General features: G+C 47.6%; 1 protein-coding gene across 1 annotated transcript in view; it reads left to right on the top strand.

The window, feature by feature from the left end:
* The window catches only part of EDRF1 (erythroid differentiation regulatory factor 1), a 266,931-nt gene that overhangs the window by 168,057 nt on the left and 75,604 nt on the right, over positions 1-23,270 (top strand). The window contains exons 18-19 of the mRNA XM_063962243.1: positions 13,579-13,805; positions 20,640-20,798. Coding sequence (XP_063818313.1) covers positions 13,579-13,805; positions 20,640-20,798 — 386 coding nt within the window. The remainder of the gene's footprint in view (positions 1-13,578; positions 13,806-20,639; positions 20,799-23,270) is intronic.

The raw sequence follows: 23,270 nt of genomic DNA, 5'->3' as shown, positions 1-23,270 counted from the left end.
CTCCAAGGACAAGGGTATCTCTTCTGTGGTGGTTGCAGAGTGCTCATCTATTGGAGGGCCGCAGATTCGGCATACAGGATTGGATCCTGGTGACCACGGACGCCAGCCTGAGAGGCTGGGGAGCAGTCACACAAGGAAGAAACTTCCAGGGCGTGTGGTCGAGCCTGGAAACGTCTCTTCACATAAACATTCTGGAACTAAGAGCAATCTACAATGCTCTAAGCCAGGCAGAACCTCTGCTTCAAGGAAAACCGGTGTTGATCCAGTCGGACAACATCACGGCAGTCGCCCATGTGAACAGACAGGGCGGCACAAGAAGCAGGAGTGCAATGGCAGAAGCTGCAAGGATTCTTCGCTGGGCAGAGAATCATGTGATAGCACTGTCAGCAGTGTTCATCCCGGGAGTGGACAACTGGGAAGCAGACTTCCTCAGCAGACACGACCTTCACCCGGGAGAGTGGGGACTTCATCCAGAAGTTTTCCACATGCTGGTAACCCGTTGGGAAAGACCAATGGTGGACATGATGGCGTCTCGCCTCAACAAAAAACTGGACAGGTATTGCGCCAGGTCAAGAGATCCGCAGGCAATAGCTGTGGACGCGCTGGTAACGCCTTGGGTGTACCAGTCGGTGTATGTGTTTCCTCCTCTGCCTCTCATACCAAAAGTATTGAGAATTATACGGCAAAGAGGCGTAAGAACAATACTAGTGGTTCCGGATTGGCCAAGAAGGACTTGGTACCCGGAACTTCAAGAGATGATCACGGAAGATCCGTGGCCTCTACCTCTGAGAAGGGACTTGCTTCAGCAGGGTCCCTGTCTGTTTCAAGACTTACCGCGGCTGCGTTTGACGGCATGGCGGTTGAACGCCGGATCCTAAAGGAAAAAGGCATGCCGGAAGAAGTCATTCCTACTTTGATTAAAGCAAGGAAGGAAGTAACCGCGCAACATTATCACCGCATTTGGCGAAAATATGTTGCGTGGTGCGAGGATCGGAGTGCTCCGACGGAGGAATTTCAACTGGGTCGATTCCTACATTTCCTGCAATCAGGATTGTCTATGGGTCTCAAATTGGGATCTATTAAGGTTCAAATTTCGGCCCTGTCGATTTTCTTCCAAAAAGAATTGGCTTCAGTTCCTGAAGTCCAGACTTTTGTTAAGGGAGTGCTGCATATACAGCCCCCTGTGGTGCCTCCAGTGGCACCGTGGGATCTCAATGTTGTTTTGGACTTTCTCAAATCTCATTGGTTTGAACCACTAAAAACTGTGGATTTGAAATATCTCACATGGAAAGTGACCATGCTACTAGCCCTGGCTTCGGCCAGGAGAGTGTCAGAACTGGCAGCTTTATCTTACAAAAGCCCATATCTGATTTTCCATTCGGACAGGGCAGAACTGCGGACTCGTCCGCATTTTCTCCCTAAGGTGGTGTCAGCATTTCATCTGAACCAACCTATTGTAGTGCCTGCGGCTACAAGCGACTTGGAGGACTCCAAGTTGTTGGACGTTGTCAGAGCTTTAAAAATATACATTTCAAGGACAGCTGGAGTCAGGAAATCTGACTCGCTGTTTATACTATATGCTCCCAACAAGTTGGGCGCTCCTGCGTCTAAGCAGACTATTGCTCGCTGGATTTGTAGTACGATTCAGCTTGCACATTCTGTGGCAGGCCTGCCACAGCCAAAATCGGTAAAAGCCCACTCCACAAGGAAGGTGGGTTCTTCTTGGGCGGCTGCCCGAGGGGTCTCGGCATTACAACTCTGCCGAGCGGCTACGTGGTCGGGGGAGAACACGTTTGTAAAATTCTACAAATTTGATACCCTGGCTAAGGAGGACCTGGAGTTCTCTCATTCGGTGCTGCAGAGTCATCCGCACTCTCCCGCCCGTTTGGGAGCTTTGGTATAATCCCCATGGTCCTTTCAGGAACCCCAGCATCCACTAGGACGATAGAGAAAATAAGAATTTACTTACCGATAATTCTATTTCTCGGAGTCCGTAGTGGATGCTGGGCGCCCATCCCAAGTGCGGATTATCTGCATTACTTGTACATAGTTACAAAAATCGGGTTATTATTGTTGTGAGCCATCTTTTCAGAGGCTCCGCTGTTATCATACTGTTAACTGGGTTTAGATCACAGGTTGTACGGTGTGATTGGTGTGGCTGGTATGAGTCTTACCCGGGATTCATAAATCCTTCCTTATTGTGTACGCTCGTCCGGGCACAGTACCTAACTGAGGCTTGGAGGAGGGTCATAGGGGGAGGAGCCAGTACACACCACCTGATCGTAAAGCTTTACTTTTTGTGCCCTGTCTCCTGCGGAGCCGCTATTCCCCATGGTCCTTTCAGGAACCCCAGCATCCACTACGGACTCCGAGAAATAGAATTATCGGTAAGTAAATTCTTATTTTTTTCTCTATGATGCGGCCAAGATGGGTTGGCCAGCTTCTAAGCAGACCTTATCCAGATGGATTAAACTGATCATAAGTCAGGCTTACCTTCATGCTAGGTTACAGCCGCCTACATCAGTAACAGCTCATTCCACACGTTCTGTGGGAACTTCATGGGCAGCTGGTCGTGGGGCTTCTACGACGCAGCTTTGCTGTGCGGCTACATGGTCATCAGTGCACACGTTTTACCAGGTGTGTGGTAAGTTCAGGGGATCTTATGGTAACACATTCTCACCGACTGGTTTAAATTTTCAAGTTCTATCGGTTATTGTGTCAACTGTTTAGTTGTCAGTAACGTTATGTGTCAACTTTATTGTTGTCCGTTATGTTATGTGTATTTCTCCATTGTCAACCTCTCTATCGCTCCTGTTCGGCTCAGTAAAAAACACTGAGGTACTCTGGGAATATGGAGGGGAGGAGAGTTACTAAATTTAAATATTCAGTGCCTTTGTTCTGCTAAAGCCCTCCATATCCCAAGAGTACTACAGTGCCCCCTATGGATTCAAAGAAAAGGATTTACCTGGTAAGTACCAAAATCCTATTTTTTCAAACCCAGCATGTAACATGGAAGTTAGGAGCTGATTGGTTGGTACTTTATCACTTCACCAGGCTTAATATATCTGCCCAACAATACTTAATACAGACTGTGGATGAGTTTATTAACAGAGACTCAGTCCCCTCTCAACAGTCCGCAAAAGCGATTTCTGGCCCATATCCTGCAGTCTGACTCTGACAGGTCAGACATGGAGCTGGGGGAGGTGGACTCAGAGGTGGGGGATGCAGCTCTGTCACAGGGAATAGAGGCTGTCAGAGATGTTATGCATATTCCTCATAAGGTGTCAGAGGAGTGTGAGGAATCTTATTTTAATGTACAAAATAAATCCTCAGTTACTTTTCCTGTGTCAAAGGAATTAAATACCCTATTTGAAGAACCATGGGTTAATCCTGATAAGAAGTTTCAGATTCCTAAAAGGTTGCTCTCATCTTTTCCTTTTCCTCTGGAGGATAGGAAAAAATGGGAAAATCCACCGATAGTGGACGCATCTTTCTCTAGGCTGTCACGTAAAATCGTATTGTCTGTTTTTGGTGCAGCCTCCCTGAAAGACACGGCTGATCGTAAAAATTGAGACTACACTCAAATCATTGTACACAGCTCCTGGGGTGGCCCAAAGACCCACTATTGCATATGCGTGGATCACTAAAGCCATTTCTAAATGGTCAGGTAACCTAATTGAGGGGTTAGATTCCTTATCTAGGGGGGATGTTGTCTTACTCCTGCAACATATACAGGACTCTGCGAACTTTATGGTGGAAGCCATAAAGGAAATAGGCGTGCTTAACTCGCGCACCACCGCTATGGCAGTGTCGGCACGCAGGGGCTTGTGGCTACACCAGTGGACTGCTGACGCGGACTCCAGGAAAGGCACGGAAGGCCTACCATTCACAGGAGAGGCCTTGTTTGGAGATTAATTAGACAATTGGATCTCCTGGGCTACTGCGGGTAAGTCTACGTATCTGCCTTCCGCAGTCCCCCCCAATCAAGAAGACTTATTCAGCTTCTAAGTTACAGTCCTTTCGGACGGCCAAGTTCAAAGGCAAATCCAGAGGTGCTTCTACGTCCTCCAGCGGCGCAAGAGGTAAACCACGCAAACCAGCAACAGCAGGTGCTCAGGAACAGAGCTCAGGCCCTGCTTCCTCAAAGACTTCAGCATGACGGTGGATTGCAATGCCTGGAAGGCTGTCAGGTGGGAGCACATCTACAATTCTTCAGTCAGATCTTGTCAAATTCAAGCCAGGATCCCTGGGTCATAGATCTTATTTCCCAGGGCTACAGACTGGAGTTCCAAAAGCTCCCACCTCACAGATTCTTCAAATCAGGCTTGCCAGTTTCACAAGAGGCAAGTATAACTTTACAGCATGCCATCCAAAAACTGGTACAGACTCAGGTCATTGTTCCAGTTCCACCTCATCTACTAAACAAGGGTTACTATTCCAATTTGTTTGTAGTACCGAAGCCGGACGGTTCGGTAAGACCAATTCTGAACCTCAAGTCTTTGAACCCGTACGTACGATTGTTCAAATTCAAGATGGAGTCTCTGAGAGCGGTGATCTCAGGTCTGGAGGAGGGGGAATTCCTAGTGTCTCTGGATATCAAGGATGCGTACCTTCATATTCTGATCTGGCCGCCTCATCAGGCTTATCTCCGGTTTGCACTGCAGGACTGTCCCTACCAATTCCAGGCCCTGCCATTTGGTCTCTCCACGGCACCTAGGGTGTTCCCCAAGGTGATGGCAGAGATGATGTTTCTACTCCGCAAACGGAGTGAACATAATTCCGTACCTGAACAATCTCCTGATTTAAGCGCTGTCCATGGAAAGGTTGCTGGACAGCATTGCACTCTCCACCAAACTCCTCCAGGATCTCGGGTGGATTCTGAACCTTCCGAAATCTCACCTAGAGCCAACACAGAGGCTCCCATTCCTGGGAATGATACTGGACACGGAGTCACAAAAGGTGTTCCTTCCGTTGGAAAAGGCATTGGTAATCCAGTCGATGGTTCGGGATGTCCTGAAGCCTACCCGGGTGTCGGTGCATCTGTGCATTCACTTTCTGGGGAAAATGGTGGCCTCTTACAAGGCACTTCAGTATGGAAGGTTTCACGCAAGACCCTTCCAGCTCGATCTGTTGGACAAATGGTCCGGATCGCATCTTCACATGCACCAGAGGATCTATCCGTCGCCAAAAGCCAGGATCTCCCTTCTGTGGTGGCTACAGACTTACCATCTCGTAATGGGTCTGCGGTTCGGAATTTATAAGTTGATTCTGCTAACCACAGACACAAGCCTCAGAGGTTGGGAAGCAGTCACACTCAGGGGGTGCAGTTTCAGGGAAGATGGTCAAGTCAGGAAGTCATCCTTCCAATCAACGTTCTGGAACTCAGGGCCATATACAACGCCCTTCTCCAGGTCTCACATCTTCATCAAGATCGGGCTATTCGGGTACAGTCGGACAATGTGACGGCAGTAACGTACATAAACTGACAGGGCGGAACGAATAGTAGAGCAGCAATGTCAGAGTTGTCAAGAATTCTCATCTGGGCAGAAAGAAGTGTGTGGCGTTGTCAGCGGTCTTCAATCTGAGTGTAGATAACTGGGAAGCTGACTTCCTCAGCAGACACGACCTGCACCCGGGGGAGTGGGGCCTTCACCCGGAAGTGTTCAGGTGCTTGACAAGTCGATGGGGATATCCTCAGATCGACATGGTGGCCTCTCGTCTCAACAAGACGCTCTGGCGGTATTTTTCCAGGTCGAGAGATTCACAGGCGGTGGCGATAGATGCCCTGACAACTTTATGGGTCTATCAGATGGTGTACATGTTTTACTCCACTTCCTCTGATCCCAAGAATTCTAAAACAAATAAAAAGGGAAAAGGTTCAAGCAATACTCATTGCTCCAGAATGGCCAAGAAGGGCCTGGTACGTGGACCTTCTAGAGATGCTAATCGAAGATCCATGGCTTCTGCCTCTTCACGAGGATCTTCTGCAACAGGGCCTGTTTGTCTATCAAGACTTACCGCGGCTACGTTTAACGGCATGGAAGTTGAACGGCTGATTCTAGCCAGAAGAGGGATCCCTAATAAAGTTATCCCGACTATGATCCAAGCCAGGAAGGGGGTAACGTCTAAGCATTACCATCGTATTTGGAAGAAATAAATCTCTTAGTGTGAGAGCAGAAAATATTCTGCGGTGGAATTTCATCTGGGACGTTTCCTGATTTTTCTGCAGGCAGATGTGGATGTGGGCCTTCGTCTGGGCTCCATAAAAGTCCAGATTTCGGCCTTGTCCATTTTCTTTCAGAAACAATTGGCTTCTCTCCCTGAGGTCCAGACGTTCTTGAAAGGTGTTCTGTACATACAACATCCCTTTGTGCCTCCCACAGCACCTTGGGATCTCAATGTGGTGCTGCAGTTCCTCCAATCGGACTGGTTTGAACTGTTACAGGAGGTGGACATAAAATATCTTACGTGGAAGACAGTCACACTGTTGGCCTTGGCTTTAGCAAGACGTGTGTCAGAGCTGGGGGCTCGGTCTCACAAAAGTCCCTATTTAATTTTCCATGAGGACAGAGTTGAACTCAGAACTCGTCAGCAATTCCTTCCTAAAGTGGTGTCCGCATTTCACATCAACCAACCTATTGTGGTTCCGGTTGTCACCGACACCTCTGCTACTTCAAAGTGTTTGGATGTTCTGAGGGCTTTGAAGGTGTATGTGAAAAGAACAGCTTGTCACAGAAAGACGGACTTGCTGTTTGTTCTTTATGATCACAATTTGATTGTGTGTCCTGCTTCAAACCAGACCTCTACTAGGTCGGTGAATTCTTCCTGGGCGGCTGCCCGTGGTGTCTCTGCTTTACAGCTCTGCCGAGTAGCTACTTGGTCAGGATCTAACACGTTTGCCAAGTTCTACAAGTTCTATACTTTAACCTCTGAGAACCTTCAGTTTGGTCAATCCGTTTTGCAGCAACCTCAGCACTCTCCCACCCGTTTTGGGCGCTTTGGTACATCCCCATGGTACTAAATTGACCCCAGTATCCTCAAGGACGTAAGAAAATCATTGCCAGCAGTGTTAAACTCTAGTACACAGATAGCTGCAGCTCAGATTAACCAGACAAACTGTAACATTAAAACCAGTACACATACAAAGTTTGGATTCCTGGGGCCAGAGAGTGCCGGGTGTGGTGTGGTATGGAAGGTAGATAGTAACTAGGTTGACAGTATCTAGGTCGACCACTATTGGTTGACATGGTCTCTAGGTCGACATGGTCTAGTTCGACAAGTCAGAAGGTCGATATCAGATTTTAATGTTTTTTTGTGTGCCGTTTTCTTCGTAGAGTGACCAGGAACCCCAATTAGTGCACCGTGTCCCATCGCATGGCGAGCGACCGTTCCCATTTGTAGTCCACGTGGATCGTTAAGAATGAAAAGGTTCAAAAAAAGGAAAAAAATCATGAAAAACTCTGTCTCACAAAAGTCCCTATTTAATTTTCCATGAGGACAGAGTTGAACTCAGAACTCGTCAGCAATTTCTTCAACCTTTTGACCTGTAGACCTAGAGACCCTATCGACCTAGTTACTGTCGACCTAGAGACCCTATCGACCTAGTTACTGTCGACCTAGAGACCCTATCGACCTAGTTACTGTAGACCTAGAGACCGGATCCCGAGAGCGCCCAACTCTTTGGGCCTGATTGTGAGTCTGCCGCATTCAGCAATTGCTAGCAAACTGCACGTCATGGGCTGCATACACTATATCACAGGTTCTCAAACTCGGTCCTCAGGACCCCACACAGTGCATGTTTTGCAGGTCTCCTCACAAAATCGCAAGTGAAATAATTAGCTTCATGTGTGGACCTTTTAAAATGTCAGTGAGTAATTAATACACCTGTGCACCTGCTGGGTTACCTGCAAAACATGCACTGTGTGGGGTCCCGAGGACCGAGTTTGAGAACCTATGCACTATATAATTATCTGTCCGATAATCTGTGGTCGGAGTGAAAACCTGGCAATGGATGAGAGCTACTGACAATCGATCATTTGCTACCAAACACTGGAAATTGGACAAAACCTGTCTGTGATTTAACCAATTTGTATAAACGACATGTTTTGTAGTATAGTGTATGCCCAGCTTTAATGGTGTCTGCTGAATAGGTATTGCTGGGTGGCAACTGGGCATACAGATGTAGCCACCTTTATCTTGAGTGGCTGAGGCGTTTGTCCCGATCGAGCATATGCAGCGTAGGGAGGCGCGCCTAGTCACAGAGAGGCGTACCTAATCGCACGGAGGCAGACGTGGCGTTTGGCGTTACCTTTACGTGTAATACCTGCGATCAGCCACCAGATGTCGCTTTTTACAATCACCACTGCGCATGCGTGTGGTCTCCCGTGAAATACAATACTGAAATATATAATAAGGACTACTTTACTAAGGCGTCTCATTACGCAGCATACAGTAAATACTCATTACGCTGCATTATTTAATACAGTACTGTATATACGACACAGACGCAAATAGTACAGCATACAGTATATGATCCATCTACAATACTTTATGAATACTGTATGTGAGCGTCCAAGTCCCGCAGACAAAACATACTGTAAAACCAGTAGTGTACACTGTCGCAAATGGATGTGTGTTAGAAATTCACTATTGCCTCTCAAGATTAGGAATTTTGTACAGTATGTTATCGTCCTAATCCCGTAGCCATTACAGCATAATCAAAACCAATGGATTTATACATTTGTCTGCGGCGAAGTGGTGAAGTGTTTCGCTTCCTATACTCAGAGTCCCGGGTTCGATTCCTTAAGTACGAATGCATGTTAGTTTTTTTCAGACACTTTATTATTTTATTTATTCACATAAACCAGGGCAAAGCTGCATGAGCGGTTCTATGCGATCGAGTCCGGTGTACCATAATGTGCAGGTTCTATGCAGGTTAAGGTTCTATGCTCCGTACAGTACACATACAATTCTGTAGCTGGGCAGACTGAATAGAAATGGCTACCACCTATGACTCCTTGCCCCACAGAGGCCCTAGGCTACGGAGCAAGTAATAGTCCAGATTGTACAGACTATGGGGCAATGCTGAAGGAGCGTCACAATCCCCTAGCTAAAATACACAGTATGCACATTATGGTACACCGGACTCGATCGCATAGCACACTGGCAAAATGGCCGCCGCCCCTGAACCCTTGTGCAGGTTATGGGGCAATGCTGAAGGAGCGTCACAATCCCCTAGCCAAAATACACAGGGGCGAAGGGGATAAGCTACTGTAGGATTGCATACAGTATTACGGTACACCGGACTCAATCGCATAGCACACTGTCAAAATGACCACTACCCCTGAACCCCCACCTCCTGAACCCCCACCTCGTGGCAGGCAGCAGTCGGGTATGGAATGAGAAATGGCATAATCTGTGCAGGCTACGGGGCGATGCTGAAGGAGCGTCACAATCCCCTAGCCAAAATACACAGAGATAAGCGAGGTCTATGCACATTACAGTACGTTACACCGGGCTCGATCGCATAGCAAACTGACAAAACACAAGTTTTACATAAAGCAGGCCAAAGCTGCAGGAGAGTTTCTACTGTAAAGGTTCTATGCACCGTATGGTACTGTACACATACAATTCTATAGCAGGGCAGACTCAATTGAAATGGCTACCGCCTGTGACTCCTAGCTCCTAGGAGGCACTCAGCTATGGAGCAAATAACAGCACAGATTTTGCAGGCTACGGGGCAATGCTGAAGGAGCGTCACAATCCCCTAGCTACAATACACAGGGGCGATAGAGATAATCGAGTGGCTGGAGGGGGGGTCCCCTTGATTTAAGGGGCCCCCACTCCTCCAGGGTACCCCGGCCAGGTGTGACTAGTTGGGTATTTAATTCCATGGCCGCAGGGACCGGTATAAAAGTGTCCCCCCGGCTGTGCATTATCTGTCCAGCTAGTGGAGCCCAGTGCTGGTTCAAAAAATATGGGGAACCCCTACGCTTTTTTGTCCCCCTTATTTTTTGCACCAGGACCAGGCGCAGAGCCCGGTGCTGGTTCTAAAAAGATGGGGGATCCAGTGTCCATTTTTTCCGTATTCCTGCCGGAATTCGACCGCAATTGCATATACTGTACCCCTTAATGTCACTGCTTACAGTATACAGTATTTAGACATTAGCTTGTGTACAGTATCTGTCATGAGGTGCTTTTTTCACTGACACTATAACTTTTTTCTATTGTAATATACTGTACAGAGGCGGCAAACTAGCCAAACGGGAATAATCAGCTTCTGCTGAATAAAATGAGATGCTACAGTACATGCCTATATTCTGTGAGTGACTGCGGCTCTATGAAATTAAATCAGAAAATGTAAATATGAAATGCATTACTAATGTGTGGCATTACTGTACTGTATGTGTATAAGGTGTACTACAATATTTTCTGGTGTAACATAAGGAAAGGGCACTACTGCATGGTCTAATGCAGTGGTTCTCAAACTTGGTCCTCAGGACTCGGACGCTCGCATTTGTAAAGCACGGTATTTTTCACCGCCTCCTGCTAGCCTGTTGCCTTTCCCCCCTGGGAGCCTGCACAGATCATGCAAGAGACAGGGAGGGAATTCAGGTCATGTGCAATACACAAACGCCGAATATCTACTGTATACTGTAGTACTGTTTTGCTCACTTAGTAGCGTCAGAATACACTCATTCCTACTCATTGCCGCTGTGCAGTTGCATTTAGCGTAAAGAATCGCTCCTGCAGATGTACTTTGATTTATGTGAAACCTGTGTTCATCCTTCCATTGGATGTATTAGAGAGAAAAAAGAATTTTTTTAAATGAATGTCACGGGAACACATAAAAAAAAAAAGGTTGGCACTTCCTTCCCATTGGTGTTGGTTTACAGTATGCCGTAGTGGACTCGGACGCTCATATAATTGCATTTCAAAGGCACAGTATTTTCCATCGTCTCCCCCTACCCCCATCGCCCTTCCCCCCTGGGAGCCTGCACAGGGAGGGAATTCAGGTCCTGTGCAATACACAAACGCTGAAGATCTACAGTACAGTACTGTTTTGCTCAGTTAGTAGCGTCAGAATACACTCATTTCATTCACGCTGTTTAGGTGCATTTAGCGTAAAGAATCGCTCCTGCAGATGTACTCTGATTTATATGTAACTTGTGTGCACCTTTCCATTGACTGTCTTACAATGTAAATAAAATAATACAGTGTATTTTTACAATTAAAAAAAAGAAAGCACATCAGGTCTCGAACCCTGGACCCCCAGCGTGGGAGGTGGGAGCCTTCACCCCTAGCCCACGACGCCTCATGAGAGATTCTCAATTTCATGTGTGAAAGTACTGCACACAGCGCCCGGCCCCCACCCCCCACCCCATTGGTGTTGCTTTATGCCTTAGAGGACTCGGACGCTCGCATTTGTAAAGCACGGTATTTTCCACCGCCTCCTGCTAGCCCTCCATTCCCATTATGCATTAGCGAACTCAGACGCTCCTGTATTTTAAAAGCACGGTGTTTATACATTGTCCTGTACATTCTTCCTTTTACACAATTACTGTAGTTACGTCTCCATACACATACAGTACAGTACTCCATACAATACAGTACAGTACTCTACATACTGTAGGTCACCATCTTTTTCCACCGCCTCCCGTTACGCCTACAGTATTGCCAGAGCTGTAGATCAATCCGCTGCTATACTGTACGATCGAAAGTACTGGATTAGTGGAGCATTAGCCACACAGTGGTGGAGATGTGTAATGCATGATGAGTATGTAGATCGCCTCAACGCGCCTACCTGTGATTAAACTCAGCTATCGCCTTAGCGTGACTAAACGCCCGTCTCGGCGGAGAAACAGTCAAGATAAAGGTGGCTACATCTGTATGTAACAAAGGAGACATTTCCTGGGTATGTCATGGGCTAATGCAAAGTGGACGCCGAATTCTACTGCGCCAAGCATGGGAAGGTGTAATGACTGACACTCTTGTGGACAGAGGAGCAGGGCAGCAGGATCACATAGATGTACTAGACCCAGAATTCAAGCGTGTACTCTCATTAGTATTCCGTTAATGTGGGCGTCCGAACATGTGTTCCCATTATGTGTGATTCCTTTATGTCAAACTGAGGGTCTGTAGAGTTTTTGTTTGTATGTTAACTCCTACAGGGGTGCCCACAGACACCTGACCTCAAATCGTGCCAAATAGACCCATTTAGTGCGCCACAGCGTTGCGACATAGCTGCGCCAAAACACTAATCCTAAGTAGCCAGTACCCTATACACGCGCTAAGATGCATAACTGAGGAAGAAGCATCACAATTGAGCGCATAGTACACCATCTAGAGTAAAATGCACAAGACGGGTCTGGTACAAGTGACCCGCGTCAGGCATCGTTACGCTTAATCTGCGACTTCATACCAGTCTCTACGCAACAGAAATATTAATCCTAAATTCCCAGTACACTAAGCCTGGCCAGCTTGTGGCTCTCCAGCTGCTGTGAAACTTTACATCCCAGCATGTCCTGTCACAGTTATGCTATTAGGGAATGCTAAAACTGGCACGGCATACTGGGATGTGTAGTTTTACAACAGCTGGAGAGCCACAGCATGGCAAGGCCTGTAGTACACTGTATGCGTACTAAGGGGGTTATTCAGACCAGAAAAGCAAGCAACTGGGCAAACCCCATGCTGCACTTCAGGTGGGGCAGATGTAACATGTGCAGAGAGAGAGTTAGATTTGGGTGGGTTATATTGTTTCTGTACAGGGTAAATACTGACTGCTTTATTTTTACACTGCAATTTAGATTTCAGTTTGAACACACCCCACCCAAATATAACACTCTCTGCACATGTTACATCTGCCCCACCTGCATATTTAGCTCAGTTGTGTGCTTTTTTGGTTTGCTTACAAACCTGAATAAGGCCCTAGGACACAAAACTGAAAAAGACATCAGCATTGAGGAAAAAGCGTACAACACGCGCATCTCACACCCTATAGAACATAGGCATAAATGTGGGAGGACTCGGCTCATTCTCCAGCCTCTAAACCTCATGGTACTGTAGCTGTGTCACCCACCCAGTAGGGGGAAAAAAAGGAACTAGTGTTTATTTGGATTGTACCTTTCATTAGCAGAAGCATTCAGAAATAAAGCAAAGCCAGTACGATCTTCTTTGCCCTTTTGTAATCTCCAGGAAATACTTGTTGTCTTCACTTCTGAAACGCTGGTTGTACACTATGGTAAATATTAATCGGTGACATTCCATAGTCCAACCTATTGCCTGCGTGTGCCTCACGCCAATCGAACAAATTGTGTGTCATTAGTACCATGGGCCACAGGATAGCCGCCAACAACAGCTCATTTCAATGATGCTTCATGCAATGTTTCTGCCAATCCAGACAGAGGGGGAGGAGCCATGTGCTGCAGTGGGTACTCCCTTGACCAGTAGTTGTGTCTTACATATTGTACTGTGCATTTAAGCTTTAATGTACGTTTGCTTTCATGTCTGACAGATGCACTGACATCGTGATTTGTGTTGTTTTGCATCTGACATTTTTTTTTTCTACCAATGTTACAGGAAGCAAGAGCGTTTCCAGCGCAGAACAAGAATTATGGAAGAAGAGCTTCTCCTGCTTTGAAAAAGGAATAGTGAACTTTGAAGCCATTAAGGACAACACAAACATTGCTCTCTTACTATGCAACAGTGGCAGGCTGATGAGGATATGTGCCCAGGCCCACTGCGGCAATGGGAGCGATGCGAGTAGGGGGGAGTTCTCTCCCGAGGAGGCGCTCTACTACAATAAGGTGCGTGATACATTTCTCCGTTTTGCAGGTTCTAAATTACTCTCACAAGCCATCAAAGTGGGGCAGCGCGGTTGGGGTAGTGGTTAGCATTACTGTCTGAGAGCACCTGAGATTATGCATTCAATCCCTGATCAAGGGAGTATCTGTGTGGATTTTGTATGTTTTCTCCATGTTCGCATGGGTTTCCTCCCACATGCTTGGGTAAGATGAATGTGTATCATTACTTGAACTTCATAACATTTGTCACATTTATTACACAATAAATGGTAAGAGTCCAGTTTGTATACTGTACTGATCTCTCTGCAATTGCAGCTTTATGCGACCTATGCTACAGCATTGGTGTTGTATAGAAAATCTACAGGAAACAGCCAGTCGTTAGACCGATCCCATATGGTTGACAGGGTCAAAAGGTCAACATGGGAATGGTCGACACACAAACGGTCGGCACAGGATTTTTTGTGTCTCTCTCTCATTTGGTATGATTAACCATATTTGAGCCAAATGAGTGAAAACCTGTGCCCTTGAGTGCTCACTGTGCTCACCATGCTACAGGGAAGGTGCCTCGCTCTGCTCCTGATGCGCTCGGCTCAAGTTACTATTCCCAATCGTAGTCCACATGTATGGGAAATGATGAAACAGTTGGGGGGAAAAACCCAGTTGACCATATGTGTGTCAACCTTTTGAACCTGTCGACTGTAAGCACTGTCTACCTTTTGTATCTGTTGACCTATTGACTGTCTAGAGCAGTGGTAGCCAACCCTGGTCCTCGAGAGCTACCAACAGTTCATGTTTTCCAGCTCTCCTTGCAGTGCTCAGGTGCAGTCATTACTCACTGACACATATTAAAAGATCCACAGATGAAGCTAATTACTTAACTTGTGATTCTGTGAGGAGACCTGAAAAACGTGAACTGTTGGTAGCTCTCGAGGATCTAGACATTGTAGATCCATCAACCGGAACCCGACAGCATCACACACGCACACACAGAATGTTTCCTATGCACACTGCACTTCCTGCCTACTGAAACGTTCAGAGTATCATGAATAAAAAGTATAAAACCAATAATAGCCTCTTTTACATACAGTGTCCTTCTTGAAAAATCCAGTCCAGGTATGAGGACTACAGTATGTAAGTCACAAGGTGGCTTTTAATATTGGGTCACCTACGGTTTTATTATTATTTCTCTAACGTCCTAAGTGGATGCTGGGGACTCCGTCAGGACCATGGGGTTTAGCGGCTCCGCAGGAGACGGGGCACAATAATAAAAGCTTTAGGATCAGGTGGTGTGCACTGGCTCCTCCCCCTATGACCCTCCTCCAAGCCTCAGTTAGATTTTTGTGCCCGGCCGAGAAGGGTGCAATCTAGGTGGCTCTCCTGAGCTGCTTAGAATAAAAGTTTAAGTTAGGTTTTTTATTTTCAGTGAGTCCTGCTGGCAACAGGCTCACTGCTACGAGGGACTTAGGGGAGAGAAGTAAACTCACCTGCGTGCAGGATGGATTTGCTTCTTAGGCTACTGGACACCATTAGCTCCAGAGGGAGTCGGAACACAGGTCTCACCCTGGGGTTCGTCCCGGAGCCGTGCCGCCGACCCCCCTTGCAGATGCCGAAGTTGAAGAGGTTCAGAGGTCCAGAAACAGGCGGCAGAAGACTTTCAGTCTTCATAAGGTAGCGCACAGCACTGCAGCTGTGCGCCATTGTTGTCAGCACACTTCATACCAGCGGTCACTGAGGGTGCAGGGCGCTGGGGGGGGCGCCCTGGGCAGCAATGTATTATACCTTTTTTATGGCTAAAATACATCACATATAGCCCTTGAGGCTATATGGATGTATTTAACCCCTGCCAGATCTCACAAACTCCGGGAGAAGAGCCCGCCGTTTTAGGGGGCGGGGCCTATTCTCCTCAGCACACGGCGCCATTTTCCTGCTCAGCTCTGCTGTGAGGAAGGCTCCCAGGCTCTCCCCTGCACTGCACTACAGAAACAGGGTTAAAACAGAGAGGGGGGGCACTTATTTGGCGATATGATTACATATGTGAAAATGCTATAAGGGAAAACACTTGTATAAGGGGTTGTCCCTGTATAATTATAGCGTTTTTGGTGTGTGCTGGCAAACTCTCCCTCTGTCTCCCCAAAGGGCTAGTGGGGTCCTGTCCTCTATCAGAGCATTCCCTGTGTGTGTGCTGTGTGTCGGTACGTGTGTGTCGACATGTAGGAGGACGATGTTGGTGAGGAGGCGGAGCAAATTGCCTGTATTGGTGATGTCACTCTCTAGGGAGTCGACACCGGAATGGATGGCTTATTTAGGAATTACGTGATAATGTCAACACGATGCAAGGTCGGTTGACGACATGAGACGGCCGGCAAACAAATTAGTACCTGTCCAGGCGTCTCAGACACCGTCAGGGGCTTGTAAAAACGCCCATTTACCTCAGTTGGTCGACACAGACACGGACACTGACTTCAGTGTCGACGGTGAAGAAACAAACGTATTTTCCTTTAGGGCCACACGTTACATGTTAAGGGCAATGAAGGAGGTGTTACATATTTCTGATACTACAAGTACCACAAATAAGGGTATTATGTAGGGTGGGAATAATCTACTTGTAGTTTTTCCTGAATCAGATAAATTAAAGTGTGTGATGATACGTGGGTTTCCTCCGATAGAAAATTATTGGAGGTATACCCTTTCCCGCCAGAAGTGAGGGCGAGTTGGGAAACACACCTTAGGGTGGATAAGGCGCTCACACGCTTATAAAAACAAGTGGCGTTACCGTCTCCAGATACGGCCGCCCTCAAGGAGCCAGCTGATAGGAAGCTGAAAAATATCCTAAAAAGTATATACACACATACTGGTGTTATACTACGACCAGCAATCGACTCAGCCTGGATGTGCAGCGCTGGGGGGGCTTGGTCGGATTTCCTGACTGAAAATATTGATACCCTTGACAGGAACAATATTTTATTGACTATAGAGCATTTTAAGGATGCATTTCTATATATGCGAGATGCGCAGAGGGATATTTGCATTCTGGCATCAAGAGTAGATGTGATGTCCATATCTGCCAGACGATGTTTATAGACACGACAGTGGTCAGGTGATGCAGATTCCAGACGGCACATGGAAGTATTGCCGTATAAAGGGGCGGTCCAACGGACCTGGTGGCCATGGCAACAGCTGGAAAATCCACTTTTGTTACCCCAAGTCACATCTCAGCAGAAAAGGACAGTCTTTTCAGTCTCAGTCCTTTCGTACCCATAAAGGCAGGCGGGCAAAAGGCCAGTCATATCTGCCCAGGGTTAGAGGAAAGGGAAGAAGACTGCAGCAGGCAGCCCATTCCCAGGAACAGAAGTCCTCCACAGCTTCTGCCAAGTCCGCAGCATGACGCTGGGGCCATACAAGCGGACTCAGGTGCGGTGGGGGGTCATCTCAAGAGTTTCAGCACGCAGTGGGCTCACTCGCAAGTGGACTCCTGGATCCTACACGTAGTATCCCAGGTGTACATTGGAAATTCGAGACGTCTTCCCCTCACAAGTTCCTGAAGTCTGCTTTACCAACGTCTCCCTCCGACAGGGAGGCAGTATTGGGAAAAAATTCACAGGCTGTATTCCCAGCAGGTGATAATCAAAGTACCCCTCCTACAACAAGGGAAGGGGTATTATTCCACACTATATTGTGGTACTGAAGCCAAACGGCTCGGTGAGATCTAAAAGATTTGAACAATTACATACAAGGGTTCAAATCAAGATGGAGTCACTCAGAGCAGTGATAGCGAACCAGGACGATATGGTGTCACTGGATATCAGGGACGCTTACCTACATGTCCAAATTTTGCCCTTCTCACCAAGGGTATCTCAGGTTCGTGGTACAGAACTGTCACTATCAGTTCAGACGCTGCCGTTTGGATTGTCCACGGCACCCCGGGTCTTTACCATGGTAATGGCCGAAATGATGATTCTTCCTAAAAGAAATATGGACGCTTTCCTGATAAGGGCAAGGTCCAGAGAACAGTTGGCGGTCGGAGTAGCACTATCTCAAGTAGTTCTACGACCGCACGAGTGGATTCTAAATATTCCAAAATCGCAGCTTTTTCCGACGACACGTCTAATGTTCCTAGGAATGATTCTGGACACAGTCCAGAAAAGGATGTTTTCTCCCGGAGAAGAAGGCCAGGGAGTTATCCGAGCTAGTCAGGAACCTCCTAAAACCAGGAAAAGTATCAGTGCATCATTGCACAAGGGTCCTGTGAAAAATGGTGGTTTCTTACAAAGCGATCCCATTCGGTAGATTTCACGCAAGAACCTTTCAGTGGAATCTGCTGGGAAAATGGTCCGGATCGCATCTTCAGATGCATCAGCGGATAACCCTGTCTCCAAGGACAAGGGTGTTTTCTTCTGCGGTGGCTGCAGAGTGCTCATCTATGAAAGGGCCGCAGATTCGACATTCAGGACTGGGTCCTGGTGACCACGGATGCCAGCCTGAGTGGCTGGGGAGCAGTCACACAAGGAAAAAATTTCCAGGGAGTGTGATCAAGTCTGGAGACTTCTCTCCACATAAATATACTGGAGCTAAGGGCAATTTACAAGGCTCTAAGCTTAGCAAGACCTCTGCTTCAAGGTCAGCCGGTATTGATCCAGTGGGACAACATCACGGCAGTCGCCCACGTAAACAGACAGGGCGGCACATGAAGCAGGAGGGAAATGGCAGAAACTGCAAGGATTCTTCGCTGGGCGAAAAATCATGTGATAACACTCTCAGCAGTGTTAATTCCGGGAGTGGAAAACTGGGAAGCAGACTTCCTCAGCAGGCATAACCTCCACCCGGGAGGGTGGGGACTTCAGCGGGAAGTCTTCCACATGATTGTAAACCGTTGGGAAAAACCAAAGGTGGACATGATGGCGTCCCGCCTGAACAAAAAACTAGACAGATATTGCGCCAGGTCAAGGGACCCTCAGGCAATAGCGGTGGACGCTCTGGTAACACTGTGGGTGTACCAGTCAGGGTATGTGTTCCCTCCTATGCATCTCATACCAAAAGTACTGAGAATCATAAGAAGGAGATGAGTAAGAACGATACTCGTGGTTCCGGATGGGTCAAGAAGGACTTGGTACCCGGAACTTCAAGAGATGCTCACGGAAGAACCGTGGCCTCTACCTTTAAGAAAGGACCTGCTCCAGCAGGGGCCTTGTCTGTTCCAAGACTTACCGCGGCTGCGTTTGACGGCATGGCAGTTGAACGCCGGATCCTGAAAGGGCATTCCAGATGAAGTCATCCCTACCCTGGTCGAAGCCAGGAAGGATGTAACCGAACAACATTTTCACCGCATTTGGTGAAAATATGTTGCGTGGTGTGAGGCCAAGAAGGTCCCTACAGAGGAATTCCAACTGGGTCGTTTCCTACATTTCCTGAAAACAGGACTGTCTATGGGCCTAAAATTAGGGTCCATTAAGGTTCAAATTTCGACCCTGTCGAATTTCTTCCAGAAAGAACTGGCTTCAGTGCCTGAAGTTCAGACGTTTGTAAAAGGGGTACTGCATATACAGCCTCCTTTTGTGCCCCCAGTGGCACCTGGGGATCTCAATGTTGTTTTGAGTTTCCTAAAGTCACATTGGTTTGATCCACTCACCACTGTGGAATTAAAATATTTCACATGGAAGGTGAAGATTCTATTAGCCCTGGCTTCAGCCAGGCGTGTGTCAGAATGGGCGGCTTTATCATATAAAAGCCCTTACTTAATTTTTCATTCTGACAGGGCAGAATTGAGGACTCGTCCTCAATTTCTCCTTAAGGTGTTTTCTGTTTTTCACATGAACCAACCTATTGTGGTACCTGCGGCTACTAGGGACTTGGAGGACTCCAAGTTACTTGACGTTGTCAGGGCCCTGAAAATATATGTTTCCAGGACGACTGGAGTCAGAAAATCTGACTCGCTGTTTAGCCTGTATGCACCCAACAAGATGGGTGTTCCTGCTTCTAAGCAGACGATTGCTCGCTGGATTTGTAGTACAATTCAGCTTGCACATTCTGTGGCAGGCTTGCCACAGCCAAAATCAGTAAAAGCCCATTCCACAAGGAAGTGGGCTCATCTTGGGCGGCTGCCCGAGGGGTCTCGGCTTTACAACTTTGCCGAGCTGCTACTTGGTCAGGGGCACACCCTGACTGAGGAGGACCTGGAGTTCTCTCATTCGGTGCTGCAGAGTCATCCGCACTCTCCCGCCCGTTTGGGAGCTTTGGTATAATCCCCATGGTCCTGACGGAGTCCCCAGCATCCACTTAGGACGTTAGAGAAAATAAGAATTTACTTACCGATAATTCTATTTCTCGTAGTCCGTAGTGGATGCTGGGCGCCCATCCCAAGTGCGGATTGTCTGCAATACTTGTACATAGTTATTGTTACAAAAATCGGGTTATTCTTGTTGTGAGCCATCTTTTCAAAGGCTCCTTCGTTGTTATCATACTGTTAACTGGGTTCAGATCACAGGTTGTACGGTGTGATTGGTGTGGCTGGTATGGGTCTTACCCGGGATTCAATATCCTTCCTTAATATGCACGCTCGTCCGGGCACAGTATCCTAACTGAGGCTTGGAGGAGGGTTATAGGGGGAGGAGCCAGTGCACACCACCTGATCCTAAAGCTTTTATTATTGTGCCCTGTCTCCTGCGGAGCCGCTAAACCCCATGGTCCTGACGGAGTCCCCAGCATCCACTACGGACTACGAGAAATAGAATTATCGGTAAGTAAATTCTTATTTTAGTAGTGGTACATTTGTACATTGTTGTATATGTTTGTCTTTATAATCCTACCAATAGTTACGATGAATAATCTCTCTCTGCACAGGCCATTGATTACTACCACAAGGCATTGAAGTCATTAGATAAAAGAGAGCTTCATCCAGCGGTCTGGGACTCTGTTTACTGGGAGCTGTCCACCACATATTTTACAATGGCCACCCTGCTGCAAGACTATGCCCCCACCTCCAGGAAAGCGCAGGAGCAGGTGATTATACAGACGAGGCGGCATTTACATTTGTTATTGCGTGTGGCAGAGATCGACCGCTCTCGGCTGTTGTTGGACTACAAGCCGTCTGTGTATTCTGTTTCTTATGTCTGTTATACCGCATTCAGATCGCAAATGCCGGATCCCACCCGGGAAGAGAAACGTGTACTTACCGGGTGGGAGCCGGCATTTGCTCCCCTCTGCTGGCTTTCCGACCCGGCAATATACTGGGTCGGTTGCCATAGCAGCGGGGGGGCGCAGCAGCAGCAGGGGCGGGGGTGGAGGCGGCGGCACCGGGAGATGAGCTCATCTCCTGCGCCGCCTCTCCGTATGCTGTGAATGGGAACCGTGTCGCATCGACGCGGCTCCCATTCACACTGCACCTGACCCGGTATTCAACCCGGATATAATCCTTCTTTTATACTGGGTTGAATTACCGGGTCAGGCGACCCGCTAATTCCGGCAGAGTGCTTTCACATCGCACACTGACCCGTGTCGACACGGCAATATGCCGTGTCGATACCGGGTTATTTGTGCGATGTGAAAGGGGTATTACCTGCTCTAGAGTCCCTTCATGGCTCCTGTATGTCTCCCTCATTTGTATGTGCACTGTTCTGTCCTTGGAGAGTAATGTGCAGGGAATTCCTAGGATGTTGCCACTTATCCAGGTTACTACATATGTGTTGCACAGTGACACCACTTAATGTCCTTAAGGGATGGTTATTTCTGTTTATAGCGTGCTGCGTAGATTATGTGGGCAAGATAGCACATGCCATATGCAGCTATTATTTTTTCCTTACATAACAAGTTGTCCTGACTTCCTTTTAAACGGTTTCATGTTTTCTCTTTCATCCACTAGGGGACACTGGAACAGCATATACTGTACAGTACAGTAGGGGTGTGAAGCTTGCAACCGGAGGTGTGGCACAATCTAAAGTTAAACATTGTCTGCACAGCCGGCTCCTCCTATGCAATCCTAGCATTATGTAGACTGTATGGCAAGCCTTCAGCGAGCTACATTATTTTGCTGCATAGCCATCAGAGAGAGAAGAATCAGCTGTAGAACTTTGCTTTATATCAGTAATAGACAGTTAGAAAATATACCGGATATCTGGATTAATATGTCCGGCAGTTACGTCTGAAATTTGGTAACTGGCTTGTAATAACACTACAGACTTGGATGGTTGCTGTATCCATCTAATCAGCTCCTCCCTTGGTTCTGTGTAGACCTTGTATGCGCCCTCATTGGTGGCTTGTAAGATTGGGTCTGCCAAAATGTATTGACCTCAGAAGGCCCATTAATGAATTTAGTGAGTCTCGGTCACCCCTTCTCACAAGCCTGCCGCGCATTACCGATTTATGTTGGTAATCTTATTTCCTAATGGTCTGATAATTCCACAAACTTATCTCCCCTTTGTGGGATCAAAAGCCACTTGTGATGCACCTGAAAAATAGCACGTTACCTGTCAGTGGTTTACCAGATGGATTTACATTGTCCCTGCTGCTCCCCACCATTTCATCAACGGAATTAGCATTTCTCTAACGTCCTAAGTGGATGCTGGGGACTCCGTAAGGACCATGGGGGGGGGGGGGGGGTAGCGGCTCCGCAGGAGACTGGGCACATCTAAACAAAGCTTTAGGACCATCTGGTGTGCACTGGCTCCTCCCCCTATAACCCTCCTCCAAGCCTCAGTTAGATCTCTGTGCCCGAACGAGAAGGGTGCACACTAGGGGCTCTCCTGAGCTTCTTAGTGAAAGTTTTAGATTAGGTTTTTTATGTTCAGTGAGACCTGCTGGCAACAGGCTCACTGCATCGAGGGACTAAGGGGAGAAGAAGCGAACTCACCCTGCGTGCAGAGTGGATTGGGCTTCTTAGGCTACTGGACATTAGCTCCAGAGGGACGATCACAGGCCCAGCTTGGATGGGTCCCAGAGCCGTGCCGCCGGCCCCCTTACAGAGCCAGAAGGCAGAAGAGGTCCGGAAAATCGGCGGCAGAAGACGTCCTGTCTTCAACAAGGTAGCGCACAGCACTGCAGCTGTGCGCAATTGCTCTCAGCACACTTCACACTTCGGTCACTGAGGGTGCAGGGCGCTGGGGGGGGACGCCCTGAGACGCAATAAAAACACCTTGGATGGCAAAAAAATGCATCACCTATAGCTCCTGGGCTATATGGATGCATTTAACCCCTGCCAGAATCCATAAAAAAGCAGGAGAAAAGTCCGCGAAAAAGGGGCGGAGCCTATCTCCTCAGCACACTGGCGCCATTTTCCCTCACAGCTCCGTTGGAGGGAAGCTCCCTGTCTCTCCCCTGCAGTCACTACACTACAGAAAGGGTTAAAAAAAGAGAGAGGGGCACTAATTAGGCGCAGTATTAACTATACAGCAGCTATAAGGGGAAAAACACTTATATAAGGTTATCCCTGTATATATATAGCGCTCTGGTGTGTGCTGGCAAACTCTCCCTCTGTCT

This window comes from Pseudophryne corroboree, chromosome 3 (assembly GCF_028390025.1).
Source record: "Pseudophryne corroboree isolate aPseCor3 chromosome 3, aPseCor3.hap2, whole genome shotgun sequence".
Taxonomy (NCBI): Eukaryota; Metazoa; Chordata; class Amphibia; order Anura; family Myobatrachidae; genus Pseudophryne; species Pseudophryne corroboree.
Note: the sequence above shows the minus strand (reverse complement) of the source record. Positions and strands in the feature narration are given on the sequence as shown.